The following is a 26519-nucleotide window of genomic DNA, read 5'->3' on the forward strand; positions in this document are numbered from 1 at the left end:
AAGAATTGATATTCATTATCCCATTGCCAATTTCGAGCAATTGAGTTTAAAATTGAATGCCCCTCACTCGTTGTATTTTTATATTTTTCTCACAACTCTTGTAGGTTTGTTGGACGATTTGATATGGATTTAAAATCAGTATAGTATCTGGCAGGTTCAAATTTTATTGCATTGCATTTATTTTGTCTATGAGCTGTACACAGCTGTACAGAACATGCAAACATAGTTAGCAGCTAAAATGGTAGGATAAGTTGCAACAGTTTCGTCACTTTTCCAGGTTTACATATATACCGAATACAAATTATTTTGTTAATTTTCAAAATCTTTAATTTAGAATTTAGAATTTATTTCTCTAAATAAGCACTTCTGACTTTTTCGTCACATCAGCGCAACCCATCACAACGAAACATATCTATGAACATGGTAATAGATAAAACTAACATATAACTAAATCATGGTGTCAATCAGTACATCGCAACGGGTTACGATTGCATATATGTGTAAAAACTATTTTATATAAATATATAAGTTCTATAAAAATGGTATCTGTTAGATTATAAAAATTTTACATATAACAGAGAAACCTACACCGGAAGACTCGTCTAATACTTGTAATCATATGTAAATTTTATCATTATCATATTATTATACATTCAAATTATGGTATATGTACTTTGAGTCTAACAATTATTATAAGAACTTAATCACATAATTGCGCAACATAAAAAACTTGTTTAATTATCGACAAGTAATTTTTCTTTAAAAACTAAGAAAATACGAAACAATATAAGTCTATTGGATTGCTGATTTGCAGTCAATCCCGCAATCTGCGTGAAATAGTACTGTCAACATGGAGTTAATAAGAATCCTTGCATACTTTATTTTCGGAAGTTTCCTGCTCATATACTTGGCATTGAAGAGAAACAATTCCTATTTTAGTAAACGTGGCATATTGCATGATAAACCAGAACTGTTTTATGGCAATCTCAAGGAGTTTACGCGATCCAAAACATTATATCAAATTATTCGTGAATATTATATGAAATATAAAGGAACTGGGAGATTCGTTGGATTCTATTTATATATGCGAAAAGCGATGGTGTTATTAGATCTTGATTTAATTCAAGATATATGCGTTAAGGATTTTGAAAATTTTACTGATCACGGACATTACTACAACGAAAAAGATGATCCAATTTCTGCACACTTGGTACATTTGGATGGTGTACGGTGGAAAACAATGCGAGCGAAATTAACTCCAGCTTTTACAACTAGAAAAATTAAATTCATGCTTACTTCAGTAGTCGACATTGCAAATCAGTTAGTCAATGTTTTGGAAGAAACGTTAAGTTCAACAAATATGGATGATGGGGTTCATTGTGATAATCTTATGGTACGGTACACAACCGATGTTATTGGAAGTGTTGCATTCGGTTTAAAATGTAACAGTTTAAAGGAACCAAATTGCGAATTTAGAGAAATTGGTGAAAAACTTTGCTATTATAGGTACAGTATGCCTATTGTGTCATTAATGAATTTATTTCCAAATTTGTTTCGAAAACTAGGATTTAAAATTATTATTGAAGAAGTTTCTCAATTCTTTTTTCGAGTTGTTCGTGAAGCTGTGGATTATCGAGATCGAACTGGTGAACAACGGAAAGATTATCTTAACATTCTCATGGAGTTAAGAAAACTAAATACAGCAGATAATTTAACAATGGATGAAATAACTGCACAAGCATTTGTATTCTTTGTAGGAGGTTTTGAAACAAGTGCTAGTGTACTTAGTTTTTGCTTATATGAATTGGCATTAAATCAAAACATACAGGAGAAGGCCAGAAGAGAAATAAATGAAATCATTGCTCAGCATGATGGAAAGCCAACCTATGAAGCAGTAAAGGAAATGAAATATCTACTTCAAGTTATGTATGGTGAGTTGTTAGGTGTGACAGATGTAATAAACAAAATATCATAAGACAATTTTTTTCTGTTTGCTATTAGAAACTATTCGTATGTATTCAGTAGTTCCGGGTCTTGTCCGCAAAACCGCAGAAGACTATATTGTATCTAATACAAATTATGTTATTGAAAAAGGAACTACTGTGATTATACCATTGGATGCCATACACTATGATCCAGATATATATCCAAATCCTGAACAATTTGATCCAGAACGATTTACAAAGACAGAAGTCGAAAATCGTCATCCAATGGCGTGGTTGGGGTTTGGCAGAGGAGGTCGAGCATGTATTGGTTATAGATTCGCGGAAGTGCAGGTGTTGATTGGATTATCTTTATTACTTAAAAATTTTCGATTTTCGCCCACACAGAAGACCCAGATACCAATGAAGTTTAATATGTACAAATTGTTTCGAGGTCCTGAAAAGGGAGTTTATTTGAAAGTGGAGAAATTATGAATAATATTTTAAATACGGATAACATTTCTTTTAAAAAGTTGTTGAAGTATATGAAATTAAGAATATATTTTTAAAAATAATTGTTATACATATCAATAAATGGTATTTAAATAATTTTAAAACATAAGTTGTTTTTTAATTAGTTTGTAGTATTTAGACTTCATGGAGTGTAGCTAGGTATCACAATAGAAAAAAAGTTAATCAGTAGACTTGCTTATGGAAGTAGTTTTTCATTTTATATCAATTATTTGTCATTACAGGTAGTTAATTGAATATTTGAAAAGAAAAACTCTTCATAAGACATAGGTTCATTACTGTCCACTTTGTTTGTATTCATAGCAATCGGCTTAAGGTAACCGATTGGTGGATTTAAGATACATAATTATATTTTATTATCCCAATTATCATCACTTTGTTTTAATTAAAATTGTTTTTTATTATCTATTATCTTCTTTCTATATTATATTTTATTTATTTACAAATACTTTGTTTCATTTTCATGTGTCTATTTTTATTATTTTAGACATATATTGATCAAAGTTAAATCAGTAATTTATTATACTAGTGGAAACTATCGATTGTACTATTGAAAACATTTTACCAAAGAACTATATTTGTATATATTTGTAATGTATAGCTGTTATACATTAGTGTATGAAATTTATGTCTTTAATAGTGACATTGTTTACTAACCTGGTAGATGAAATAATTGAGAATATATTTTCGCGAATGGATTTGAAAGTAAGACAATTAATAAATGTCCATCTATGGATGGTCGGCTATTACAAAAGATCGCCAAGTGAAAGGTGCTCATGAGACTGTTTTATATATCCATTACGTAATGAATTTTTGATGAGTGCATGATTGCATGTAAATTTGTTTTTATCTACGGGTATTTATGGACTTGTAGCGATGGTTGTTAATAATATAATTGTTAAAAACTGTTAATGTGTCTTTTTTCTGGGATAAATCAGGTAGAAGGAATATGAGAGAATGAACAACGGCAAATGGGTTGCTAAGTTCATTTTGAAATCAATACAATTTATAACAATCTACAAAATTTTCATTCAATACAAATGATCACATTTTGTTTATATTGATGCATATATAAAAATTATATACGCCTATACATTACTTAATCAAATGCAAATTTTAAAAGCAATGTTTATGCTTCTTTTCATATAAATATAAAAAAATTTCGATGATACATTAGTAGGCGATCTATCTTACGGGGGTGTATAAAAGCTCTAATCTTACTATATATCCTATACCTATACCTATATTTAAAACTTATACTTCTGTAATAATGTGTGTACTTTACGACATTGTATGATTTGACCCCACGTTCGATTTTGAGCTTCGGACTAGTTTGATGTCGGGGTGCAAAACGGTGCAATAGAGAAAAATGAAATATAAAAACATTGATTTAGATAATGTGAAGATTGTGTATTTAGTTTCGCCTATTTTTAAGTTTCTACGTTTTCTAAAATAAATATTGCGGCTTTGCAATACTTAAGCGTGCTTTATATAATTTTCTATGAAAAAACTTGTATTCTCTACGTTTACACTCCAAATTCTCACTGTTTGGCAAATGTCATTCAGATTGAGATTTAGAAGTGCAATGGAGGCATCTGTCAATGGGTATTTCAAGCGATATAACGTATACTCACCTTCTTGAATACTAATTTGATTGTATTACCGAATGGATGTGTGTCTTGATACGTAGTCAATATAATGATTGGTGAGAAAAATATTAAGATGCAAAATAAGATGCGATAGTTCAAACTTAATTCAAACTTTCATTTTCGTCGATTACGGTATCTTTGAAGTTAATTGAAAACATTTTACTATCCAGCATATCATGAATTTTATTAGTTAATTGTATCAACATCAGCATATTTGGTAACAAATATAATCAATGATCTTTTGAATGATCTTTTTCTGTTTTTTGGATTGAGTGTGATATCAAAAATTATTTGGATATTTCAGTGCCTGCCTAGAAGAGTGGATATGCATTGAGTCCCGTAGGAAAGTCATTTGAAATTTGCACTCTTTTATTTGTGGTCAATTTAAATTTCTACACTCTGTATCATTTTAAAGTTAATTTTAAACATACACTTATTTTGACTGCATATTTTAACTGGGGCACAACTCGTAATGTTTGTCTGAATTCGCCTAGGAGGAATATCAAAGCACCACAAAACAGTCTGTCGTTTCTTGATATGGCGTCCAGAACTTTCAAGAACTTAAGCAATAACGGTATATTGTTTAATGTTAGACATTACATTTTCATTAGTATGAATGCTTGAAGGCAATTTCAATAATTCGGTATCTTTGTTTGTAAATCAGAATATTCTTGTGTAGTTTTTAAAGAATATTTTCGTAAATCGCAATAAACACTGTATATCTATTTGGCACCTGTTTGGTGATAGATGAATAGTGCATAAATCTTATCCTCAAGGCTTTAAGTTTGAGTTATGTACACTGTACAGGGTTTGGCAACCGTCATATAGAATCAGTCACCAGCGATGCACGTAATGAAGCCTCTGATATGGCAATCGAGTGTTGACGATGATTAAGAATCATGCTTAACTTATATGGGTCATTCTTTACAAACCGTAAACGGATAAACGGATTTTGGCAAAAAATGATCTCATGATCTCCGATTTGGCTGAAATTTTTTTATGAGCTCCTTTTATAATATAAAAAGAAAAAGATTAGATGAAAACAAAAATACATGTAAACGTAATGATGATGGGGAAAAAACAGCTCTTTCTGAACATTCTCATTCTAGTGGATATTATTTAAACTTTGATGAAGTAATAACGCTTGAAATCGAAAATAATTATCAAAAAAGATTAATGAGTGAAGTTATTTACATCATATTAAATAATGGTAAACTACAAGAGAGACACCGATAATTTTAGCACATTTTACTCTAATTAACTGGATAAATACCAGTTGATCAGAGATAAGAGATAAAAACCAATAAAACTTAGCCGTTTGGTTTATATTTACTGAAAAATATGAAGAGAAAAAAGAGAACGTTCTGATTTTTGGCCCAATATCATCATATTGTTTTAGTTTTCTTAGTTTTGTTATATATGTCCAAAAAATTAGTTTTAATTTGTGATTTTTAATTTTTCTATTTTAAGTGGTTAATTGTATTTTTATTGTTAATTACGATAGTTGAACACCAAATGAATGCATTTTAAAGAATCAGGTATTTATATATCAATGTGTTGACGAAGCACAGATAAAGTTCTTGAATAAAGAACAAAATATTTGCGAATATCTTTAACTAAATGCGTCTCATTGTTCGTGTCTTATAGCTGATAAAAATCTAAACAACAAAAAAAACGAGTAGTATTTTTGACCGCTGTAGGTAATATAAAAATGATGTCTGTTAAATTACAAGAATTCAACATTCAACAGAGGAACCTATACCTACTTTCAACAGACCCGTCAAATACTTGTAATCATATGTAAATTTTATTATTATCATATTATTATACATTCAAATTATGGTATATGTACTTTGAGTCTAACAATTATTATAAGAACTTAATCACATAATTGAGCAACATAAAAAACTTGTTTAATTATCGACAAGTAATTTTTCTTTAAAAACTAAGAAAATACGAAACAATATAAGTCTATTGGATTGCTGATTTGCAGTCAATCCCGCAATCTGTGTGAAATAGTACTGTCAACATGGAGTTAATAAGAATCCTTGCATACTTTATTTTCGGAAGTTTCCTGCTCATATACTTGGCATTGAAGAGAAACAATTCCTATTTTAGTAAACGTGGTATATTGCATGATAAACCAGAACTCTTTTACGGCAATGTCAAGGAGTTTACGCGATCCAAAACATTATATCAAATTATTCGTGAATATTATATGAAATATAAAGGAACTGGGAGATTCGTTGGAATATATTTATATATGCGAAAAGCGATGATGTTATTAGATCTTGATTTAATTCAAGACATATGCGTTAAGGATTTTGAAAATTTTACTGATCACGGTTATTACTGCAATGAAAAAGATGATCCAGTTTCCGCAAACTTATTAAATTTGGATGGTGTACGGTGGAAAAGAATGCGAGCGAAATTAACTCCAGCTTTTACATCTAGAAAAATTAAATTCATGCTTACTTCAGTAGTCGACATTGCAAATCAGTTAGTTAATGTTTTGGAAGAAACGTTAAGTTCAACGAATATGGATGATGGGGTTCATTGTGATGATCTTATGGTACGGTACACAACTGATGTTACTGGAAGTGTTGCATTCGGTTTAAAATGTAATAGTTTAAGAAACCCGAATTGTGAATTTATAGCAATCACTAAAAAGCTTTGCTATTATAGGTACAGTATGCCTATTGTGGCATTAATGACTTTATTTCCAAATTTGTTTCGAAAGCTAAAATTTAAATATATAATTGAAGAAGTTTCTCAATTCTTTTTACGTGTTGTTCGTGAAACTGTGGAATTTCGAGATCGAACTGGTGAACAACGAAAAGATTTTCTTAACATTCTCATGGAGTTAAGAAAACCTAATACTGTAGATAATTTGACAATCGATGAGATAGCTGCACAAGCATATGTATTCTTTGTAGCAGGTTATGAAACAAGTGCTAGTGCACTTAGTTTTTGCTTATATGAATTGGCATTAAATCAAGACATACAGGATAAAGCCAGAAGAGAAATAACTGAAACCATTGCTCGGCATGATGGAAAGCTAACTTATGAAACAGTAAAGGAAATGAAATATCTACTTCAAGTTATGCATGGTAAGTTGATAAGAATAACGAATACAATGATCAAAATATTCTAACAAAATATCTTTCTTCCATTTGCTATAAGAAACTATGCGTATGTATTCAATAGTGCCGTTTCTTTCCCGCAAAACCGCAGAAGACTATATTGTTTCTAATACAAATCATGTTATTGAAAAAGGAACTACTGTAATTATACCAATGGATGCCATACACCATGATCCAGATAAATATTCAAATCCTGAACAATTTGATCCAGAACGATTTACGAAGACAGAAGTCGAAAATCGTCATCCAATGGCATGGTTGGGGTTTGGCAGAGGAGGTCGAGCATGTATTGGTTCTAGAGTTGGTGAATTTCAGGTCTTGATTGGATTATCTTCATTACTTAAAAATTTTCGATTTTCACCCTCACAGAAGACCCAGATACCAATGAAGTTTAATATGTACAAAGTGTTTCGAGGTCCTGAAAAGGGAGTTTATTTGAAAGTAGAGAAATTATGAAAGATGATTTGAATAAAATTCGTTGGGCCAAACTACAATAGGTAAAGTAGATTAAATTGGGAATGGAAAAGTGTTTGAAAATAATTTTAACACTTCATCAAGTAATAAATATTTTAATAATTTTTAAATGTAATTAATTGTTGATTGCTTTGTATAATGAAGAATTTAAAAATTATTTAAAGTGACTAAATGGAATACATACTTCAATTAAAGAATAGTGATTTAGAACAATAAAATTGTTATTATTTAATTAGATAAATTTTTGGCTTAGCATAAAGCTGTTATAATACTTGGAAATATCGAATATCCGTATTCCTTATCAATGGTCGAAACGCTTGTGTGGTAATTCAGAAATCGAATTAATTGTGTTGTCGACAAAAGCTAAAAGCATATCGGACAGTAAGAATGCGCAATGAACAATTTTACTTTTCAGCATATCATGAATTTATTTATTAATTGTATCAACATCAGCACATTTGGTAACAAATATAATCAATGATAATCTGAAAAACATTGGTAATGTTTTTTGGATTGAGTGTGATATAAAAAATTATTTGAATATTTTAGTGCCTACCTAGAAGAGTTGATATGCATTACTCCCTTGCCAATTTCGAGTAATTGAATTTAAAATTGAGTCCTGCAAGAAAGACATTTAAAATTTGCACTGAATTTGTCTTTATCCTGCTTAGCCATAGGAAATCCCAAGAACAATCGTATGGTATCATGTGATACCATATGTAAAATTAGCAGTTTAATAAGCGAACGTTCGACGTCAAACTTTTATATAAAATGCAATATATTAATATTTAATAATATTAATTTTTAATTTTTAAATAAAATTTGTACAATTTTATATAATACTGTTTAGATTTGCACTTTAAATTTTAAAAAAATAAATTCTGTTTCAAGTTTTACCTTTAATTTGATATATCACGCAGTACTATGGTAACTTCAAAAATAAAGTTACGGGGCCATATGTAGGGTGATGTTTTGAGAAAAGTCAAAATAACAGTTTTTTGCAAATAACTCGAAAACAGTACACAGGAAAAAAAATCGTTGTGATTTTCGAGTTCCGTATAGGAAATATAAGTCTCGTCTTTGGAAATTTTTGGCTGTAAACTAGTGTTATTATACAAATGTATCCAGTCATTTGTTGCAAGTGTAGTGTTGGCGCTGCTTTGCTACTATCGGAAAGGAATCTGCACAAAATGACTTAGCGGTCAATGAGGATAAACCGAAGTATATGTTAGCTACTAGTAGACATGTGTGTCGTGCTAGTGAATTGCGAAGATCTTTTTGAAGCTGTTGAGCACTTTATCCATCGTGAAAGCGCCTAGATATCGATCCAATGATGTGACTCTGGAGATCAGATGATTGGTGCTACTATGGGCACCTGTAAAGTTCTCTCTCGACTGACTAAACTTATGCTCTATAGGTCACCCATCTTACCTCTGCTTTTGTATGATGCCGAAAAGAAAAAACTATTGTAGAACGATGAAAAAGCACTGGGAGTTCTCAAGAGAAAATTCTTCGCAAGATATTTAATTCTCTACGATTTAATAACGACTACCATATCAGATTGAGCCACGTTTTGAATGAACCTTATCACGATATCGATATCGTTCAGAGACGATAGGTCAGGTTTCGGTGACCTGGACATGTCGTGAGAATTGATGAAGATGCTCTACCGAAAACTAGTGAATGAAGCGGAAGTTAGAGGAAGAAAGCATAGAGGTAGACGGTGTCTTCGGGGCATTAAGCAGTAACTACGCTTGCTATTCGAAATAGAAGTTAGGCTGCAGAGTCGCGTGTTCAGGAATGCTGCGTGACGCCATAATCCGGTAATGAGTTGCTGTGGTCAATGAAGTCAGTATATAAGTTTCTTATTTTATGATAAATTTTTAAATGTAGAGGCGGTCTTTTTAATCTGAACGGTAGAGAGTTTAATACATCTGATCGTGATTGTTCTATATGTAGTCGTCATGAAATAGAAAATATATGTCATATTATTGGTATATGTATGTCCAATTTTTAGAGAACATAGGCGTAGTTTTTTTGATAAAGCACTTCTGTCTGAAGAAGAAGTGAAAATCTTATTAAACGGTAGCAATATTTATAAACTGTATAATTTTATGAAAAGTGTTTTCAGTTACAGAAAATTAATTATTGAAGAATTTATATTAATAATAATGTTAATATTATGCACCTTCTTTTGTATGCCAATCTAACACACAACAAATATGTTATTGTCAATTTAGATTTTAAATAAAATTCTATAATTCTTGTAAGTGCTGTATGAATTTTTTTTGAATCAATAAATAATAATATAATAATAATAATAATACATCTACGCGATGCTGTTAATAATAATATAGATGGGAATTTGAACCTTAGTAATATTGGTAATGTGTTCATACTTCCATCTTCATATACTGGCAGCCCACAATGACGTACGTGCGTGCATATGGTCGACCAGATTTATATAGAACATATACATGTAATCCGCAATGGGATGAAATAAAAGAATTGTTATTACCTGGACAAATGCCGATTCATCGTCTCGATATTACCGCACGGGAGTTTAAACAAAAATTAAAATATATATCTTAAAAAGATATATAAAGGCCACATCAATGTAGAATTTTGTAGCTCCGTAAAATCAATAAAATACATTTGCAAATATGTTTATAAAGGTAGTGATATGGGAGTATTTGCAGTTCAAAATAAAAACGAAAATGATGGAATAACAAGCTACCAAGTGGGCAGATTTATCAGCAGTAACGAAGCCATATGCCGAATTTTTGGTTTTCAAATACACGAACGAGATTCAGCTGTAATACATTTAAGTATACATCTTTAAATGGTCAACGTGTTTATTTCAACGAACAAAATGCAATAGAAAGGGCATTAACAGCACCAAAAACTACGTTAACCGAGTTCTTTGAATTGAATAAACAACACAATATTTTTGGGCAATACGCAAGAACTCGGAAGTTCCAACATATTTCACATGAAACAAAACTTTAAAAAAGTGGCAGCCACGTAAACGAGGTGTTGCAGTCAATGGTTATCCAGGATGATTTTCAGCAAACACACTGGGTCGTTTATACACTGTTCATCCAAAACAACGAGAGCGTTTTTTTTAAGATTGCTTTTGATAAATGTACGCGGTCCAACATCGTATGAGTATTTGAGAACTATCAATGGTCAGCTATACAATACATATCATGATGCATGTAGAGAATTGCAATTGCTGGAAAGCGATAATCATTGGGACATCACGCTCCGGGATGCAGTATTAAGTTTTTTTCCACATCAAATTCGTCAATTATTCGCCATATTGTTGACAACATGTTTTCCAAATAATCCCAAAGAATTGTGGGGAAAATATAAATGCTCAATGAGTGAAGATATACTACATAGACATAAAACAACAAATTATGACTCAAATATTCAATTTAATCGTGAAATTTATAACGAAGCTTTGATTATGATCGAAGACTCATGTTTACTTATATAAAATCAACCACTTAAATTATTAAGATTGTATTCGCCAAATTGTTTGGCAACCGATCTATTTAACAATGATATGCAGCGCGAACTTCAGTATAGCTCAGAAGATTTGGTTGAATTTGTTATAAGAAGCGAACAAAGAAGCGAACGCACCAACAAAAGCTCATTTATGATAGGGTTTCGAACGCAATTGCGGCAAAAGAAGGCGGCTTTTTTTTCTTGGATGCACCAGGTGGAACTGGAAAAACTTTCTTAATTTCAGTCATTCTTGCAAAGATTAGGATGCAAGATAATATCGCTTTAGCACTTGCATCATCTGGAATCGCTGCGACATTGTTAGATGGTGGTAGAACAGCCCATTCGGCACTAAAGTTGCCACTAAACATACATTCATGTGAAAATGCAGTATGCAATATAAAAAAAACATTCCAATATGGCTAAAGTACTTCAAAAATGTCACATCATTGTTTGGGATGAATGCACAATGGCATATAAGTATTCATTGGAAGCATTAAATCGAACACTTAAAGATTTAAATGTCAACGATAGACTTTTTGGAGGCGCTTTAATTTTATTGACAGGTGATTTTAGACAAACATTGCCAGTTATTCCACGTTCAACCTATGCTGATGAAATCAATGCTTGCCTCAAATCATCTATTTTGTGACGAAGTGTCCATATATTGCGACTTACCGAAAACATGCGTGTTGCACTACAGAGAGATTTAGCTGTTGAACTGTTTGCCAAACAATTGCTGGATATTGGTAATGGAAACGTAAGTCTTCATGAAAATACGCACTTTATTAAATTGCCAGAAAATTTTTGTAAAATTGTTAATTCGAAAGAAGGCGTATTTCCTCGCATCTATTAAAATTATCAGAACCATTAATGGCTTCAATGTAAAGCGATTCTGGCTGCCAAGAACTTATATGTCGATGAAATCGATTCCAAAATTCAGGCTATGCTACCTGGTAATTTAATTTCATTAAAATCCATCGACACAGTAGTAGATGAAAACGAGATTGTGAATTATCCCACTGAGTTCTTAAATTCGCTTGATTTGCCAGGACTACCACCACACAATTTACTTTTAAAAGTTGGTTCACCAATCATTTTATTACGCAATCTAAACCCACCAAAATTATGTAATGGAACAAGATTAGTAATTAAAAGAATTATGGGGAACTTAATTGAATCAACAATGTTAAGTGGAAAATTCAGAGGAGAAAATATATTGCTTCCACACATGCCAATTATACCAACCGATGATCCAATTCAATTCAAACGATTGCAATTTCCAATTCGTTTAGCATTTGCGATGACAATTAATAAATCTCAAGGTCAAACATGTTTTTCGCATGGGCAACTATATGTTGCATGATCCCGTGTTGGAAAACCCTCTGATCTATATATATACGGTCAAAATGACTTAACAAAAAATATTGTTCATGATTTAGCTTTAAGATAACATAATAGCTCATAATAAAACTGTTAATATAATATTAAAAAAACCTTTTTTCATTTAAAATGTAGTGCTTATAAGGATTGGAAGTAACATGAAAATATTTGTAACATAAGTAATACATGTGGACTTTTTGCAGTTCAAAAGAAAAAATCAGTTCAAAATAATTTTCGCATTAAAATGCTAAAGGTTAAGTTGAATAACAACAAATATTATAACTCAACAGAACCAGGAAAATTAATTGCAAGGGGAAACAACGTTCGCCGGGTCAGCTAGTACTTATATATAGATCTAATTATAATAATACTTATATTACTACATGAGTGAAGTTATTCACATCATATTAAATAATGAACAGGTGGTAAACTACAAGAGAGACACCGATAATTTTAGTACATTTTACTCTAATGAACTGGATAAATATCAGTTGATCAGAGATAAGAGATAAAAACCAATAAAAGTTAGCCGTTTGTTTATATTTATTGAGAAAAAAGAGAACGTTCTGATTTTTGGCCCAATATCATCATTGTACGTTCAAATCAAAATGTCTGATCAACGTTGGAATCAACTATTTGCAAGCACTGAACACTTGAATCCAGTACTTATGTTGATTCTATTTAAACAAGAAAACCACTGAGTACTTGAACCCAGAGATTTCGACGATTATCCTAATTATCCTAGTCACTGAACACTTAAATCCAGTGACTAGGCGCTTATGTGATGTAAATTCAGCACTTGAACTAAATTTACAAAGCTAAAGAAATGAATCAATAACGAATGTGGCTTCGCGTCAATTGAATTGTCAAAAATTCAATTGTGCCTTTTATTTAAAATTAATAATCAATTTACAACAAATAAATTAACTAAAATAACCTTGACCATGCATGCCAAACAATGAACTTGTTACAAACTGCAAAAGTGCATTTTATTGCAGACGAAATTTGACGCTTTTGTTTTCATGAGCAAACAAAGCGTATGACGTGTTTTTGGGCATTGCATTGACAAAATTATTTTTTACAACAAAATATATTTGAAATGAAATTATTACAACAAATTATTCATACAAAATAACACAAACAAATTATTTATACATAATGTTGGCAACTCTGGCAAGGATGACAGATGACATATAAAGAAGAATTAACATTTTAAAGTTATTATTATTTCACAAGTTCAAAATAACTGACAAAATTTAAATGTTAATTCTTCTTTATATGTCATCTGTCATCATGTCTGTCTGTCATCAGTTATTATTATTTCACAAGTTCAAAATAACTGACAAAATTTAAATGTTAATTCTTCTTTATATGTCATCTGTCATCCTTGGCAGAGTTGCCAACAGTAACTGTTGAAAATCTTCAAACATTTCTACAAGTTTACCGATCAACTCCGAATAAGCAAAATGAGGACAGTAAATCGCCAGCTGAAGTTTTACTAAAAAGAAATATCCGTATTAAACTTGACTTGATTAAACCAACGCTGGTGTCTTTACCAGACCCAAATGCCAAGTTTAAAAACAAGTGCGATACACAACTCAAAATGAAAGCGCAGTTTGACAAAAAGCACGGTGCAAAGCCAAAGTTTTACGAAAAACAAGAGCTCGTTTATGTCAATATATATAAAAACAAACACTTTGATTGGACAAAAGGAAAAATAATCGAACGCATAGGTAACGTCATTTATAATGTTCGCTTACAAAATGGCAAACTTATTCGTGCACATGCCAACCAAATTCGTGACCGAAAAGATCAAGAAAATGAGTTATCTTTAGAAATATGTACTTACGAAGATATCGCCAACGAAAAGTGTTTAGTTGATGCATTTGGTCTCTACGAAACAACACCTAAAGATGTGGTCAAAATAACTAACAAAAACATGGTTTCGACTCCAGATCAATCTTTCAACGAAGTAACCGAGATTGCAATCCCTCAAACTGAGAAGCACAATGAGGCAGTTGTTCCGTATACCCGACCAAGGCGTACTAGACATCTTATTGACCGTTATTGACCCTAGAATCACCGAATTGGAGATTTAATCTCAAAAGGGGAGGTGTTGGCAACTCTGCCAAGGATGACAGATGACATATAAAGAAGAATTAACATTTTAATTTTGTCAGTTATTTTGAACTTGTGAAATAATAGCTGCGTTTCAGCAAACATGATCCGCTCAATGATCTGAATCATCTTTGCTGAAACGATACGGATCACGTTTGAAAATAATTGGCAACGCATGAAATATGCCAGTTGGGTTTGTGTACAAAATTTTTTGATTTATGTGAATAATTTTGGCGCTAAAAAAATAAGTGAGAAAATTTTGAATACAAAAACTCTAAAACTTGGAAAATAAATAAAATCTGTTGAAATGTCTGAAGTATGAAATGTAAGTTTTTATTTAGTATTTACTTAAAAACTTAAATATAATTCTATAGTAAATAAATGGAAATTGCAGATTTTATTAGAATTATCGAGCAAAACTGACTCCTCCATTTTCTTTTTAAACACTAGTCCAAGTGTATTAAGCGCAAGGAATCAAGTGCATCCATGGATATAGTGGAAATTTTATGGAAACGATCAATAATTCTTCCCATAAAGACTATTTGATTGGTATTTGCGCATAAAAAATACAATTGCTATATATTAATTATGTTTCATATTTTAATAGATTTGTTAATAAAATCCAATCAGCAAATACAAAATAACCGTGGTGGTCACAATTGAACGAGAGCAATGAAGGAAATTTACATATTTTTGTGGTATATGGCAAATATAAATACTTTTCGCGAATTTGATATTTGTTTTGGCATATCAAAACCTTCTGTATGGAGAATAATTGAAAGAACTAGTGTTTAGCTTATATCAATTGCAAAATTTCCGTTCGTGATTGACAGCACACATGTTAAAATAAATGCACCTCACCATAGCAATTAGGCTTATTTCAAAAGGAACCATGAATATAGCTTAAACTTGCAAGCAGTTTGCAATGGTTTTTTTATAAACGTGTATGTTGAAGAGCCTGTTTACTTATGTATTGTTCTGTTTTAATTAAATAAATGTATTCAACTAAATGTTTATATATTCATTTCAAATTAATTGATTTTCATAAATTATCAAACAACACTTTTTTAATAATAATAAAACGTAAATAATTAAAGTAATAATTTTAATAATTTTAATTTATAGTAATAGTAATAATTAAAGCATTACTTCAAACAAAGAAATAAATAATAATGACATATTAAATAAATAATTACATAAAATAAATAATAAATAAATAAAATCAACAATAAATAAATATAAATGTAGATTTGTTTATAATTTTACTACATAAAATAAATAATAAATAAATAAAATCAATAATAAATAAATATAAATGTAGATTTGTTTATGCGTTGCATCGCATTGCCAACCTCATTTGCATTAAAATACGTTCCACTTTTATCTTTTACATACATTCCACATTGAACCAGAAAGTGAACCAGATCAATTGCTGGTTCACCCCATTGTTTTTGCTTTGCATGTAAAATTGAGCGGATCATGTTTGCTGAAACGCAGCTAATAATAACTAGGAGTTTTTTGTATAAATACATATCAAAATTATACAGATATAACACATAACAATATAATATAATATTTAACAATCATATTGTTTTAGTTTTCTTAGTTTTGTTATATATGTCCAAAAAATTTGTTATCGAGTTTTAATTTATGATTTTTAATTTTTCTATTTTTAAGTTGTTGATTTTATTTTTATTGTTAATTACGATAGTTGAACACCAAATGTATGCATTTTAAAGAATCAGGTATTTATATTTCAATGTGTTGTTGAAGCACAGATAAAGTTCTTAAATAAAGAACAAAGTATTTCCGAATATCTTTAAATAAATGCGTCTCATTGTTCGTATCTTAACATAAAGCTGATAAAAATCTAAACAACAAAAAAAACGAATAGTATTTTTGACCGCTGTAGGTAATATAAAAATGATATCTGTTAAATTACAAGAATTTAACATTAAACAGAGGAACCTACACCTACTTTCAACAGACCCGTCAAATACTTGTAATCATATGTAAATTTTATCATTATCATATTATTATACATTCAAATTATGGTATATGTACTTTGAGTCTAACAATTATTATAAGAACTTAATCACATAATTGCGCAACATAAAAAACTTGTTTAATTATCGACAAGTAATTTTTCTTTAAAAACTAAGAAAATACGAAACAATATAAGTCTATTGGATTGCTGATTTGCAGTCAATCCCGCAATCTGTGTGAAATATGTAGTACTGTCAACATGGAGTTAATAAGAATCCTTGCATACTTTATTTTCGGAAGTTTCCTGCTCATATATTTGGCATTGAAGAGAAACAACTCCTATTTTAGTAAACGTGGTATATTGCATGATAAACCAGAACTCTTTTACGGCAATGTCAAGGAGTTTACGCGATCCAAAACATTATATCAAATTATTCGTGAATATTATATGAAATATAAAGGAACTGGGAGATTCGTTGGAATATATTTATATATCCGAAAAGTGGTGATGTTATTAGATCTTGATTTAATTCAAGATATATTAGTTAAGGATTTTGGAAATTTTACTGATCACGGACATTACTACAACGAAAAAGATGATCCAATTTCTGCACACTTGGCAAATTTGGATGGTATACGGTGGAAAACAATGCGAGCGAAATTAACTCCAGCTTTCACATCTGGAAAAATTAAATTCATGCTTGCTTCAGTAGTCGACATTGCAAATCAGTTAGTTAATGTTTTGGAAGAAACGTTAAGTTCAACGAATATGGATGATGGAGTTCATTGTGATGATCTTATGGTACGGTATACAACTGATGTTACTGGAAGTGGTGTATTCGGTTTAAAATGTAATAATTTAAGAAACCCGAATTGTGAATTTATAGCAATCACCAAAAAGCTTTGCTATTATAGACATAGTTGGCCTATTGTGGCATTAATGACTTTATTTCCAAATTTGTTTCGAAAGCTAAAATTTAAATATATTAATGAAGAAGTTTCTCTATTCTTTTTACGTGTTGTTCGTGAAACTGTGGAATTTCGGGATCAAAATGGTGAACAACGAAAAGATTTTCTTAACATTCTCATGGAGTTAAGAAAACCAAATACTGTAGATAATTTGACAATCGATGAGATAGCTGCACAAGCATTTGCATTCTTTGCAGCAGGTTATGAAACAAGTGCTAGTGCACTTAGTTTCTGCTTATATGAATTGGCATTAAATCAAGACATACAGGATAAGGCCAGAAGAGAAATAACTGAAACCATTGCTCGGCATGATGGAAAGCTAACTTATGAAACAGTAAATGAAATGAAATATTTACTTCAAGTTATGCATGGTAAGTTGTTAAGAATAACGAATACAATTATCAAAATATTCTAACAAAATATCTTTCTTCCGTTTGCTATAAGAAACTATGCGTATGTATTCAATAGTGCCGTTTCTTTCCCGCAAAACCGCAGAAGACTATATTGTTTCTAATACAAATTATGTTATTGAAAAAGGAACTACTGTAATTATACCAATGGATGCCATACACCATGATCCAGATATATATCCAAATCCTGAACAATTTGATCCAGAACGATTTACGAAGACAGAAGTCGAAAATCGTCATCCAATGGGATGGTTGGGGTTTAGCAGAGGAGGTCGAGCATGTATTGGTTCTAGATATGCAGAATTTCAGGTGTTGATTGGATTATCTTCCTTGCTTAAAAATTTTCGATTTTCACCTTCACACAAGACCCAGATACCAATGAAGTTTAATATGTACAAAATGTGTCGAGGTCCTGAAAAGGGAGTTTATTTGAAAGTGGAAAAATTATGAAAGATGATTTGAATAAAATTCGTTGGGCCAAATTACAATAGGTAAAGTAGATTAAATTGAGAATGGAAAAGTGTTTGAAAATAATTTTAATACTTCATCAAGTAATAAATATTTTAATAATTTTTAAATGTAATTAATTGTTGATTGTTTTGTATAATGAAGAATTTAAAAATTATTTAAAGTGACTAAATGGAATACATACTTCAATTAAAGAATAGTGATTTAGAACAATAAAATTTTTATTACTTAATTAGATAAATTTTTGGCTTAGCATAAATCTGTTATAATACTTGGAAATATCGAATATACGTATCCCTTATCAATGGTAGAAACGCTTGTGTGGTAATTCAGAAATCGAATTAATTGTGTTGTCGACAAAAGCTAAAAGCATATCGGACAGTAAGAATGCGCAATGAACAATTTTACTTTTCAGCATATCATGAATTTATTTATTAATTGTATCAACATCAGCACATTTGGTAACAAGTATAATCAATGATCTTCTGAAAAACATTGGTAATGTTTTTTGGATTGAGTGTGATATCAAAAATTATTTGGATATTTCAGTGCCTGCCTTGAAGAGTTGATATGCATCACACCCTTGCCAATTTCGAGTAATTGAATTTAAAATTGAGTCCCGTAGGAAAGTCGTTTAAAATTTGCACTCTTTTATTTGTGGTCAATTTAAATTTCTACACTCTGTATCATTTTAAAGTTGATTTTAAACATACACTTATTTTGACTGCACATTTTAACTGGGGTATAACTCGTAATGTTTGTCTGAATTCGACTAAGAGGAATATCAAAGCATCACAAAACAGTCCGTCGTTTCTTGATATGGCGTCCAGAACTTTCAAGAACTTAAGCAATAACGGTATATTGTTTAATGTTGGACATTACATTTTCATTAGTATGAATGCTTGAAGGCAATTTCAATAATTCGGTGTCTTTGTTTGTAAATCAGAATTTTCTTGTGTAGTTCTTAAAGAATATTTTCGTAAATCGCAATAAACACAATTTCAAATGATCATTTATATGCTTATTTTGGTCATGTTCTGAAAAGAACTAATTTCTGTAGATAAATGAGTTGCTGAGAGCAAGTACACAACGCAATATGACTGATCGCATGCAAATTGAAAAAAGCAAGCTCCATCCTTGACGGCTTCAATTCAGATTGTCGCACAACCTCCACGTGACATCCCTGGATATGTTAACTATATGACAACTGTTTGGTAATGGATGAATAGTGTGTAAAACGAATCTTAGTCTCAAGGCTTTAAGTTCGAGCTGTGTACATTGTACAGGATTTGGCAACCGTCACATAGAATCAGTCATCAGGGATGCACGTAGAGCAATCTCTGATATGGCAATCGAGTGTTGACGTCCCCTGCAATTGAATTAAGAATCATAATTAACGAATATTCATCTGGGAGGTTCAAACCTTCTGCTGGGAGCCTGTTTCTATTTAAATGGTGGTAGCCTTCAATAAATGTAAGGTAGCCTTCAATGTAATAAATGTAAATGGATGGCGTCATCGCCATCCATGAAATATGATGGTGAAGACATGAATGTTCTAGAAGAGCAAACTGTAATATCTACTGCAGATGTGTGCAAATAAGCATAAATTTGAGTTCAGTTTTATGGTTAGCAATAGAGTTTAAACTCAGTCTATTGCGAACGACTGGCCATCTGTACTGTATAAAAAGTACACGTAGCTCTGTCAAGAGGAAGAGAAATTATCAAGTCTCTTCAACTTTTTTTATACCACATACATAAGTATCACTTGAGACTTCAGATATTATAATTCCCTACTATGTGATCAGTTCAATTTTGTCATGGAAATGCGCAAAGTAGGTGATCATTGTAATGGCAAATTACACTAGTTTACAAATAATTAAAAGTTTTGTTTTCCAAAGACGAGACTTATATTTCCTATAGAGAAATTTTCCATAGAACTCGAAAATCACAACGATTTTTTTTCCTGTGTACCGTTTTCGAGTTATTTGCAAGAAACCGTTATCTTGACTTTTCTCTAAACATCACCCTACATATGGCCCTGTAATTTTATTTTTGAAGTTACCATAGTAGTGCGTGATATATCAAATTAAAGGTGAAACTTGTACAAACATTATAAGCTACATAACATACTATAAATGTAGCTTATTTAGTTTTGCTGCTATAGCTGAAAATGCACAGATTAAAAATGTTTTTTTTTACGCTTTTTCAACTTTTTCGATTTTCAATGTGATGGGACTCCCACAAAAATATTTAAAAAAAATTCTTTTTTTAATTGATGTTAAAGACTGTTTTAGTATAAACATTTCGAGTGGCTTAACATAAAAATCGAATAAAAATTTCAGAAGTTATTCGCCATTTTCCAAATCTGCCCAAAATAGTGGTTTTTATTAACAAATCAGAAAAATCATTTTTTCGAATTTATTTTTTAAAATTTAAAGTGCAAATCTAAACAATATTATATAAAATGGTACAAATTTTATTTAAAAATTAAAAATTAATATTATTAAATATTAATATATTGCATTTTATATAAAAGTTTGACGTCGAACGTTAGTTTATTAAACTGCTAATTTTACATATAGTATCACATGATACCATACGATTGTTCTTGGGATTTGCTATGGCTAAGCAGGATAAACCGTGGACTTCTAATGCAGTGTGTCTAACCTGCAGGATTACACTTAAAAGATGGTATATTGGAAGAAAACAATATTTGAACTTTTGTGTACCAATATTATGGAAAGAGGTTGTAAAGCATTCTCAATATTATTTCCTAAATCCTAAATCTTAAATGTATGATGTCAGCAAAGAAAATAAGATTTCTGAAGTATCCAGAAATAGTACCAGCAATTAAGCCAGTTTCACGAACCAATGCGACTACTCATCCAACTCCACCAAATATGGAAGACAACAATAGGGAGTATAAAAATAAAGATTCATGTGAGAGTTCTACGAGTGAAACCGCAAATCATTTTATATCACAAATTGAATTAAACGATTGAACTTGAGACTTACATTTATCAAAAGCTCATAGTGAGCCTCACGTCTTCACGTCTTCAACAGTGGAACTGCTTAAGTGAATTCACAAAAGTAACTGAATATCGCAACAGAAGCAATGCTTATTCATGTTTTCTCAAAAAATTCCATCAAACTGTTTATTGCAGTGATATTAAAGGTCTCTTCAAGAAATTGCAAATAAGGTGTAATCCTAGCGATAGACGTCTTTTACAGATAGTTTAAAATTTAGTTTAAAAGCTGCTGTTGTTCACGATGGCAATGAACTTCCCACTATACCATTAGCGCATACCGTTGGGGTAAAGGAAACCTATAATGAAGTCGCAAAAGTTTTAATGTTAATTCAATATAACGAATTCAATTGGAAGCTATGCGCCGATTAAATGGTTGATTTTTTGAATAAAGTACAATCAAAGATAACAAAAATGTAGAAATCTGATATAAAAAATGTACTTATATGTACTCTTTCTGTATTTTTGTTTTTGAAGATTATTGCATTAATGACTGGTCTGCAACATGGTTTTACGAAATATGTTGGTTTCTGTGTTCATGGGTCAGCAGAGCAACAAAGGATCATTTTCTACGTTCATCTTGGCCAAAAAGAGAAGATCTCACAATAGGAATTCAAAATATCGCTAATAAAACTCTTCTTAAACCGTGTCAGAAAGTTTTGCCACCTTTGCATATAAAACTTGGCCTAATGAAAAATTTTGTAAAGGCTCTGTAAAAAAACGAAATCCCTGCTTCCGAATATTTTACACATTTTTTTCCCGGCATTTCTTTTGCCAAAATTAAAGAAGGAATCTTTGTTGGACCACAAATCAGAAAACTGATGAAGGATAAAAAATTTGATAATATGTTAAATAAAGAAGAGTTGAAAGCATGGACTTCCTTTAAGCAAATGGTTATCGGCTTCTTGGGTAACGAAAGAAATTCACTTTATAGAGAAATTTTTGCATCTTTAATTAAAATCTACAAAGTTCTTGAGGCAAATATGTCTCCAAAAATGCATTTCTTGCAGTCTCATGTGGACTTTTTCCTTCAAATTTTAGTGCAGAAGATGATGAACAAGGTGAAAGGTTTCATCAGGATATCTCTGCAATGGAAAAAGATATCAAGGATATTGTGACGTAGGCATGTTGGGAGATTATTGTTGGACAATTATAAGAGAAATAAATCCTACACACTATAAGAAGTTTGCTCAAACTACACATATACCTCGTTTTAATATATAAATTTACTTTTAATACTGCAGTTTCACGTTCGACGTCAAACTTTTATATAAAATGCAATATATTAATATTTAATAATATTAATTTTTAATTTTTAAATAAAATTTATACAATTTTATATAATACTGTTTAGATTTGCACTTTAAATTTAAAAAAAATAAATTCTGTTTCAAGTTTCACCTTTAATTTGATATATCACACACTACTATGGTAACTTCAAAAATAAAATTATGGGGCCTTATGTAGGGTGATGTTTTGAGAAAAGTCAAAATAACGGTTTTTTGCAAATAACTCGAAAACAGTACACAGGAAAAAAAAATCGTTGTGATTTTCGAGTTCTACGGAAAATTTCTGTATAGGAAATATAAGTCTCGTCTTTGGAAATTTTTGGCTGTAAACTAGTGTTATTATACAAATGTATCCAGTCATGTGTTGCAAGTGTGGTGTTGGTGCTGCTTTGCTACTATCGAAAAGGAATCTGCATAAAATGACTTAGCGGACAATGAGGATAAACCGAAGTATATGTTAGCTACTAGTAGACATGTGTGTCGTGCTAGTGAATTGCGAAGATCTTTTTGAAGCTGTTGAGCACTTTATCCATCGTGAAAGCGCCTAGATATCGATCCAATGATGTGACTCTGGAGATCAGATGATTGGTGCTACTATGGGCACCTGTAAAGTTCTCTCTCGACTGACTAAACTTATGCTCTATAGGTCACCCATCTTACCTCTGCTTTTGTATGATGCCGAAAAGAAAAAACTATTGTAGAACGATGAAAAAGCACTGGGAGTTCTCAAGAGAAAATTCTTCGCAAGATATTTAATTCTCTACGATTTAATAACGACTACCGTATCAGATTGAGCCACGATTTGAATGAACCTTATCACGATATCGATATCGTTCAGAGACGATAGGTCAGGTTTCGGTGACCTGGACATGTCGTGAGAATTGATGAAGATGCTCTACCGAAAAGAAAACTAGTGAATGAAGCGGAAGTTAGAGGAAGAAAGCATAGAGGTAGACGGTGTCTTCGGGGCATTAAGCAGTAACTACGCTTGATGTTCGAAATAGAAGTTAGGCTGCAGAGTCGCGTGTTCAGGAATGCTGCGTGACGCCAAAGTCCGGTAATGAGTTGCTGTGGTCAATTAAGTCAGTACATAAGTTTCTTTATTTTATGATAAATTTGTTTATTTTTTTATTAAATTTGTTGTAAATTTTTGTATGTTGTTGAAAGGGTGCAGTAAAGAAGATTTTCCTTAACGCAACCAAATCTATCTATCTATATATCTATCTATACATATATAAAATCGTTTGTTCGTCTGTTCGTTACTCAATAACTTTTTATTGACTTAACTAATCTTCTTGATACTCTCAGATCATATTTATATAGTTTTTCGGCGTAACATAGGCTATTAAAACATTCGATATTAGTTATAATTTTAACTTAAATAATAAATTTAATAATTTCCGTTTCAAACTGTTCGACAGTTTGAATGATACTGATTTTCTTTTTGTTTATTTTTGTGTTTTTTGTGTATATTGTTCGAACTTTTGCGAAGTAGCAGAAATGACATAAAATAGAAATTCTAAATGTTAATTGAAATAAACATGAAAATTGTTCAAAATATTTTTTTTTAATAAATGCATTTATGTTATATAATAATGTTTAATTTAAATGAAATTATAAATTTCAATATGTATTTGAAAGAAATAATAATCAGGCCTATTCTGAATACTCCCAGCGAAAAAACTCCCTATTCCCACGCTGTTCCCGAACACACAGCTCCCTTATTCTGAATCGCTAGGGAGACAGCAGTTTCGTGAACAACAACAATTGTGCAAATTAGGAAAAAACTCCCATTCCCATGCGATTCAGAATAGGGGAATTGGGAACAGGGAACATATCAAATTTATTCAGAATAGGGGAATTGGGAACAGGGAACAAACTCCCATTCCCTTGCGATTCAGAATAGGCCTGATAATAAAAAATTGGTAAAATTATATATCATGAGATATTCAGGCCTATTCTGAATCGCAAGGGAATGGGAGTTTGTTCCCTGTTCCCAATTCCCCTATTCTGAATAAATTTGATATGTTCCCTGTTCCCAATTCCCCTATTCTGAATCGCATGGGAATGGGAGTTTTTTCCTAATTTGCACAATTGTTGTTGTTCACGAAACTGCTGTCTCCCTAGCGATTCAGAATAAGGGAGCTGTGTGTTCGGGAACAGCGTGGGAATAGGGAGTTTTTTCGCTGGGAGTATTCAGAATAGGCCTGATAATTAATATATAGCAATTGTATTTTTTATGTGCAAATACCAATCAAATAATCTTTAACGAAAGAATTATTGATCGTTTCCACAAAACTTCCAATATATCCATGCTGATGCACTTCATCCCTTGAGTTTAATACACTTGAACTAGTATTTAAAAAGGGAATGGAAGAGTCAGTTTCGCTTGATGATTCTAATAAAATCTGCAATTTTCATTTATTTACTATAGAATTAAATTTAAGTTTTAAAGTAAATACTAAATAAAAACTTACATTTAATACTTCACACAGCTCAACAGTTTTAATTTTTTTCTATTTTTTAGATTTTTTGTATTCAAAATGTTTTTACTTATTTTTTTAGTGCCAAAATTATTCACAAAAATCAAAAAATTTTGTACACAAACCCAACTGGCATATTTCATGCGTTGCCAATTATTTTCAAACGTGATCCGTATCGTTTCAGCAAACATGATCCGCTCAATTTTACATGCAAAACAAAAACAATGGGGTGAACCAGCAATTGATCTGATTCACTTTCTGGTTCAATGTGGAATGTATGTAAAAGATAAAAGTGGAACGTATTTTAATGCAAATGAGGTTGGCAATGCGATGCAATGGTGTAGTAAAATTTTAAACAAATCTACATTTATATTTATTTATTATTGATTTTATTTATTTATTATTTATTTTATGTAGTAAAATTATAAACAAATCTACATTTATATTTATTTACTATTGATTTTATTTATTTATTATTTATTTTATGTACTTATTTATTTAATATGTCATTATTATTTATTTCTTTGTTTGAAGTAATACTTTAATTATTACTATTACTATAAATTAAAATTATTAAAATTAATTAAAATTATTAAAATTAATTAAAATTATTACTTTAATTATTTACGTTTTATTATTGTTAAAAAAGTGTTGTTTGATAATTTGTTAAAATCAATTAATTTGAAATGAATATATAAACATTAAATTGAATACATTTATTTAATTAAAACAGAACAATACATAAGGAAACAGGCTCTCCAACATACACGTTTATAAAAAAACCATTCCAAACTGCTTGCAAGTTTAAGCTATATTTATGCTTCCTTTTGAAATAAGCCTAATTATAAGCTAATCACTAGTTCTTTCAATTATTCTCCATACAGAAGCTTTTGATATGCCAAAACAAATATCAAATTCGCGAAAAGTATTTATATTTGCCATATACCACAAAAATATGTAAATTTCCTTCATTGCTCTCGTTCAGTTGTGACCACCACGGTTATTTTGTATTTGCTGATTGGATTTTATTAACAAATTTATTAAAATATGAAACATAATTAATATATAGCAATTGTATTTTTTATGCGCAAATACCAATCAAATAATCTTTAACGGAAGAATTATTGATCGTTTCCATAAAATTTCCACTATATCCAT

General features: G+C 30.7%; 3 protein-coding genes across 3 annotated transcripts; all 3 read left to right on the top strand.

Moving 5' to 3' along the window:
• Positions 1–1340: 1340 nt before the first annotated feature.
• On the top strand, positions 1341–2458 carry LOC119686435 (probable cytochrome P450 6a23). The gene is made up of 2 exons (XM_038101019.1): positions 1341–1931; positions 2002–2458. Exons 1-2 carry the CDS (start codon positions 1361–1363, stop codon positions 2415–2417), a joined length of 987 nt encoding a protein of 328 aa, XP_037956947.1. The 5' UTR covers positions 1341–1360; the 3' UTR covers positions 2418–2458.
• A 3662-nt stretch (positions 2459–6120) lies between these two features.
• LOC119686434 (probable cytochrome P450 6a13) lies at positions 6121–7791 on the top strand. The gene is made up of 2 exons (XM_038101017.1): positions 6121–7212; positions 7286–7791. The coding sequence occupies exons 1-2, from the start codon at positions 6132–6134 to the stop codon at positions 7699–7701; spliced, it is 1497 nt and encodes a 498-aa protein (XP_037956945.1). The 5' UTR covers positions 6121–6131; the 3' UTR covers positions 7702–7791.
• A 9061-nt stretch (positions 7792–16852) lies between these two features.
• Positions 16853–18635, top strand: LOC119681524 (cytochrome P450 6a2-like). Its single transcript, XM_038094745.1, has 2 exons — positions 16853–18056; positions 18130–18635. Exons 1-2 carry the CDS (start codon positions 16976–16978, stop codon positions 18543–18545), a joined length of 1497 nt encoding a protein of 498 aa, XP_037950673.1. The 5' UTR covers positions 16853–16975; the 3' UTR covers positions 18546–18635.
• The last annotated feature ends 7884 nt before the right edge of the window (positions 18636–26519 follow it).

This window comes from Teleopsis dalmanni, chromosome 2, assembly GCF_002237135.1.
Source record: "Teleopsis dalmanni isolate 2A chromosome 2, ASM223713v2, whole genome shotgun sequence".
Classification (NCBI taxonomy): domain Eukaryota; kingdom Metazoa; phylum Arthropoda; class Insecta; order Diptera; family Diopsidae; genus Teleopsis; species Teleopsis dalmanni.

Coding starts and splice junctions, on each gene's coding strand:
- LOC119686435 (XM_038101019.1), top strand. CDS start 1,361: ATGGATGATGGGGTTCATTGTGATAATCTTATGGTACGGTACACAACC. Junction 1,932..2,001: donor TCTACTTCAAGTTATGTATG/GTGAGTTGTTAG, acceptor GTTTGCTATTAG/AAACTATTCGTATGTATTCA.
- LOC119686434 (XM_038101017.1), top strand. CDS start 6,132: ATGGAGTTAATAAGAATCCTTGCATACTTTATTTTCGGAAGTTTCCTG. Junction 7,213..7,285: donor TCTACTTCAAGTTATGCATG/GTAAGTTGATAA, acceptor ATTTGCTATAAG/AAACTATGCGTATGTATTCA.
- LOC119681524 (XM_038094745.1), top strand. CDS start 16,976: ATGGAGTTAATAAGAATCCTTGCATACTTTATTTTCGGAAGTTTCCTG. Junction 18,057..18,129: donor TTTACTTCAAGTTATGCATG/GTAAGTTGTTAA, acceptor GTTTGCTATAAG/AAACTATGCGTATGTATTCA.